The 5,446-nt window shown below is 58.9% G+C and overlaps 1 protein-coding gene across 1 annotated transcript; it reads right to left on the reverse strand.

Moving 5' to 3' along the window:
- Positions 1–1,211: 1,211 nt before the first annotated feature.
- BARHL2 (BarH like homeobox 2) lies at positions 1,212–5,038 on the reverse strand. Its single transcript, XM_064148319.1, has 3 exons — positions 4,303–5,038; positions 2,781–3,006; positions 1,212–2,266 (listed from the first exon to the last, which is right to left on the reverse strand). The coding sequence occupies exons 1-3, from the start codon at positions 4,877–4,879 to the stop codon at positions 1,954–1,956; spliced, it is 1,116 nt and encodes a 371-aa protein (XP_064004389.1). The 5' UTR covers positions 4,880–5,038; the 3' UTR covers positions 1,212–1,953.
- Positions 5,039–5,446: the final 408 nt, after the last annotated feature.

Below are 5,446 nucleotides of genomic sequence, written 5' to 3' on the forward strand. Positions count from 1 at the left end.
TCAGAACCGAGGCGGGCTGCCCTGCCTACTCGGAGCTTCACTCCCAGGTCGTTAATTGCCAGAGGTAGTTTAGGGGCCACGGCAGAGAAACAGAGGAATAGCGACCGCCGCAACACAGGCAGAAAACGAGGTGGGCGTTCCCGACCCGCTCCCCTTTTGTTAGATCAAGGCAGAGGTCAATATGGTTTTAAAGCGAATTTATTAGCAGAGAAATCACCAAGCCGCTCGCTAATTAGCAAAGCCCAAATAAACGTGCCCGGAGGGTTGTTTTTTTTTTTTTCTCCTTTTTTTCCCCCTCTATCTCAAAAGAAAGGGAACCCGAGAGAAAAGGAGGAGGGGAAGGAAAAAAGAAGAAAAAAAGGGGGGGGGGGGGGAAATCCCCAAACTCTCAGAGGAGAGGATAATATTGGACTTTATGAATGTTTTATAGGTAATTGCTGTATAACTTTATCATTTCGCAAGGGGGTGTTCACTTCCAAAGGCCAGGGGCAGAGCCATCCCCGGAGCCTGGTGGAGGGTCACAGTCCCCAGCCACGGCCCGCATCTCCCCTGCCCCCTGAGGACCGGCGGCCGGGCGACCAGGGCCGGCAGAGAGGAGCGGCGCTTGAGAGAGAAGCTGCCTTCCAAGGGAAGAAAGGACGGGGGTGGGGCAGCAGCAAAGATCAAAGGCCGCCTAGGCTCGGGAGCTACCTCCCTGCCCATCGGGACCCCTCTGCCCTCCCTGCCTGTTTCCCCTCGTTACTCACCCCGACCGCCGGCGCTCTCTCCCTGTCCCAGTTCGGTGTGGAGACAGCTGCCGGGCAGGAGCCGAGTCCCCAAGCCCGGCACGGCCCCTCCGCGCCCGCCCACAGGAGCATGAGCCATGACCGGAGTCGGCCCGGGCGGGCCGCGGGCCGCCCGCCGCGCCGCAGCCTCTCCCCGCCGCCTTCCCGGGAAACACACCACTGCCCTGCCCAGGTGCTTAAATAATGGCGATGCGCACGACAGCTGCGAGAGGATTTCTTTTTCCTTTAAAATACAGATAGGGAAAAATAGCGCCAGTTATCAAACAACAGGCCTATTTTTTTTAGAAAGAAAGAAAAAAACAAAACCAAAAGTGGCATTTGCCAGGCATTTCTTGCGTTCTCGTCACGAGGAAAATTAGCTACCTTGAATTTACACATTTGTTAAAAAAGATAAAGTTTATTTCTTTTTTTTTTTCCTTCTTGTTCTTTTTTTTTTTTCTCTTGTAATTTTCAACTCACCAAAAAAAAAATCTATATTTTGTCATCTAAGCATTTATTTTGCTGAATCCAAAAAGACATGAAAAGGGGGGGGGGGGGGGGGGGGAGGGAAATCACGTTCATTCATTTTAAACTAACGCATAGAAGTGAGGTTCTTTCCTTTTTTTTTTTCTTTTTTTTTTTACGACATATAATAAATATGATATAGCACTCAGCACTCGGTCTGTACAATTCTGTTCGCATTAGGGAGCATGCCACTTTTCAATAAGAAAGAAAGGGAAAAAAAAAAAAAAGGTCATGAGAAAAATCAGTGCAAAGTTCTCCGTTTCCCCCGGTCTTCTCTGCTGCGCGGGGGTCGAGGCGTTCTCATTCCCTCCGTCCTCTGCAGCCGTTAGTCTCTTCGGCAGGTCTGGGCTCCCTTTCCCTCACCTCCTCCCCCTCCGTCCCTCTCTCTTTCCGAGCTCCAAGTCCTGCCTAGCAGGAGCCGAGGTCGGCGGGTCGCCCCGCGGTTCTGCCCGCCTTCCCCCGCGTGTGGTCTTTTCACTTACGGGCTCGGCTCTGGGTTCACGGTTCAAGAGTCCCTGCTCTGACTGATCGCCTCCCTCGGTGGCCGGTGGCTGCGTGCAGAAGCTCCTGCCCCTCGGTTTCCCCTCGCTTCCTCCTCTGCGGTGCTGGGGCTTTTTTGGGGACGGGGAGGGGAAGGGCTCGTTGCGGGGACCGCTGTGCCGCTTCACCGGGGATGTGGGGTGCCAGGCATGGGGTTGGCCAAGGGATTTAGGGCCGGCTGCCCGCCGGGCCCCAGCCCGTGGATCAGCACCCGTGGCACCAGCGGCCGCTGCAGCTGGGGGTGCGGCGCGGGGGGAGTCCGGTACATGCTGCTGTACATGGCCGCGGCCGCTGCTGCCGCCGTCGTGCTGTCCATGCTGCCCAGCAGGCTAGGGTGGTAGAAATAGGGCGAGGGGAACATCCTTTGCAGCGCCGAGTAGTTGCCGGCCTCAGCCAGCAGCTCCAGGCCCACCGCCGTCTGCCGCTTCCACTTCGTCCTGCCGGGGGAACAAGAGGCGGCTGCAGAGCGAGTGCCGCGACGGGCCACCCAGTCCAGTTCAGCCAGGAGTCCATGGGCAGCGAGACCCCTCCCCGGTACGGTCCGGCAGCACCGAGGCCCGGTGCTGAAGATCTTATGCTGATGATCGCGCAAGGCGCGATCCCCCGACCTTTCCTGGTTCCCCTCCTCAGTCCCGCACCCCCCGACATATACACACGGTGATTCCGGCCAAATTAATAACCATGGCACACGGTTAGATCGCAGCGCGCTGACACTAATGGTTTGCGACAGAATTAGGGTGGCTGCAACCATATGTAATGAGATAGAAAATTACAGCAGCGGTGACAGGGACCGGACCCCCAAGCCCGTCGCCGAGGACGGTGCAGGGCAGCCGCCGGGCTCTCTCTGCATCGCCCCGGGCTCCGGCGGGCAGAAGCACCGCGACGCACAGCCCCGCTCCCTCAGCTATCTGGGTAGCCCGTGGGCCGCCTCCTCGCCGGGGCCCGCCTTACCTCCGGTTTTGGTACCAGGTTTTCACCTGCGTGTCTGTGAGGTTGAGGGCGGCTGCCAGGTCCATGCGGTCCTGCACGCTCAGGTACTTCTGCCTCTCGAAGCTGCGCTCCAGCTGGTTGAGCTGGTGGTCGGAAAAGGCGGTCCGCGCCTTCCGCGGCTTCTTTGCCCGCACCGGCGGACTGTCCCGGCTGCTGGTGATCTCCCGGTCTCCCTCCTCCTTTGTCCCTGCGAGTGAGCCGACGCTCGGTGAGGGCCGGCAGGACACCGGCTCGGCCCCCGCCCGCCGCGGTTATCAGGCCCCACTGCCCCTCCCCGGGAGCTCCTCCGGGACGTGGGGGTAACGGTCTGTCACGGGCAAGTGGTAGCAGCGGCGAGCCCGTCCGGGGTACAACGGGATTTCCACTTTCCGTTTGCCAAACACATAGGGCTTTCGTTAGTTTCTCGCCCTCTCCCCCCGGCCCGAAATGCCTGGAAATCGATATGTCAATCCGGCTCCGCTCGGGCCTGGGTTTGTGGCGCTCCTTGATCTTCCCCGCAGGAAGAACAATAATCTCCCTAATTGACCCACTGGGGAGGTTGGTGCACACAAAAATGGCCAGACCAGACTGTACATCTGGTTCGGGCACTCTTAATGCTAATACTAAAAAGAGCAAAAGGAGCGGCACACCCAGAGTCTCTCCACTCTTCACCCTGGCAAAAAATACCCCAGTGGGGCAAAATTAGAAAAATCTGTCCTGTGGCCTCTCGTCTGAGCTGGGTGCCTGCGAGGGAGTGCAACTCCGATGCACCCCAGGAAAACAGCCCCTCTCCATTTCTCGTCTTTGCTGACCCTTTTCCTTCCTTCCCCCACGCACACATCGCTTTTTTTCTTCACTTGCGAGCCCCGCACAGCGGGGGCTTCCCCCTCAGCACGAAATCCATAATTAAAAAAAGAATAAAGACGGGAAAATGAACCTCCCCATCCTGGCGCGGGGAAAACCAGGGTGTTCTGCAAAACGCACAAAGCACTCCAACCTTCCGTAGCCTAAAGCGGCAGACTGATTGAGGTTTCGTTATTTTATCTTTTATTAAAAGTTTTTATGTTTGTTTGGTATTAGCTGTCGGCGAAGTGTGATTTTGGTTTTGTTATTTTAATTTTATATCGAATAAGCAAAAATTTAAAATCTTGAAGTCAATAAGTGCAGCTGAGCGGCAGGTTCTTAGAAAATCAGTTATGCGCATTTGCATTAAAAATAAAAACACCTTAGTTTCCAACGCAACCCCGCTACCCGGCCTATTTTCTTAAAACCAGGGAAGTTAATTTAAAGGAGGGGGGAGGAATAACGGAGGGGGGGAAAAAAAGATTTTATTTCCTGCCGCTGTTAAACCCGCGATCGCGAAGATCGCCAACAAGCCCCAGTAGAGCGGAATGCTCCTACCGCAGATTTTCTCCCGATTTTCGTTTCGCTGATGTGACCGAGCTCTGCCGTTTTCACGGCAGCCGAAACGGTGCGAGGCCGGGTCGGGCCGGGTTGTACTCACCGTGGCATTTGATGTCACCCTGCGTGTCGTCGCGTTTGTCGAGCTTGGCTTTGCCATCCTCTTGCTCCAGTTTGGGCCTGAAGGTCTCCGGGGCCGCGCTGCCCTCTTGTTTAGGGGTGTGATGGGGAGAAGAGACGCTGGTACTGTAAGGTGCACACGCCGCCAGGGGTTTACTGTCGCCCAAAATGTCCTTAATTAAAAAAGAAGAGGTGGAAGTCCTGGGGCCGGAGCTGGCCGAGCCCAGCTGGGGCGGTGGCGGCTGCGGGGGTGACGGCTGCAAACTCGGCGGTGGCGGCGGGTGCGGGCCGAGGTGGAGGTGGTGCGGTGGCGGCGGGAGGCTCTCCGCCGCCCCTAGGTGCGGCTCGGGGTGCTCCATGCTCACCGAGATGGGCGACGAGGGCGCCGTCCCCACCGTGTCGATCTCCGAGCAGGGCGACGGCGTGGCCTGGCTCCTAAAATCCGCCTGCCGGCCGTCGCCGTGGGAGCGAAAGTCTCCGTTCATGACTCCGGGGCTGCCGGAGCTGCCGCCCGATAGGATCGTATCTATCCCGAAGCTGGACCCGCTCGGCCCTTCCATGGCGGACTGGTTAGCGCCGCGCCCGCATCCCCACGGGCGGCCGCGGCGATCGCACCGGGGGTGGAGGGGAAAGAAACGGGGGGCAGAGTGGCTAACCCCAACTCGCGGACCGGCGACGCGGGCAGCACTAGGGCTGGGCCCTCGCCGAGCACAGCATCGCCGCCGGGCCGGTTAGCCGCTACCTAACTTTGTTGAGGGAAGTTGTGGACGCGGAGCGGGACAGACACCGGCCACTGCGGCGCGCCCGCCCGTGCCCACCGAGCTCCTCTCGGCGGCGGCGACTCCCCTCGTGACGTCACGGCCGCCGCGTCTCCCCTCCGCCGTTTATTATAAACCCCTGGTTTTGCCGCCGCCGCCGCCCGCCCCCATTGGCGGCAGGCCGAGTGGGGACTGACGCGGCGATGGCGGCAGCCAATGAGAAGCGGCGGGGACGGACGCGGGAGGGAGAATAGGGCAACCCCCCACACCGCGCCGCCGCCGCCCCGTCGGACCCCGGTTCCCCGGCCGCCGGATCAGATTCCCCTGAGAGCATCATACGGTGTTCCCGGGACGGTTCCCTGTCTGAAT

The sequence above is a fragment of the Pogoniulus pusillus genome, chromosome 8 (genome assembly GCF_015220805.1).
Source record: "Pogoniulus pusillus isolate bPogPus1 chromosome 8, bPogPus1.pri, whole genome shotgun sequence".
In the NCBI taxonomy this organism is placed as follows: Eukaryota; Metazoa; Chordata; class Aves; order Piciformes; family Lybiidae; genus Pogoniulus; species Pogoniulus pusillus.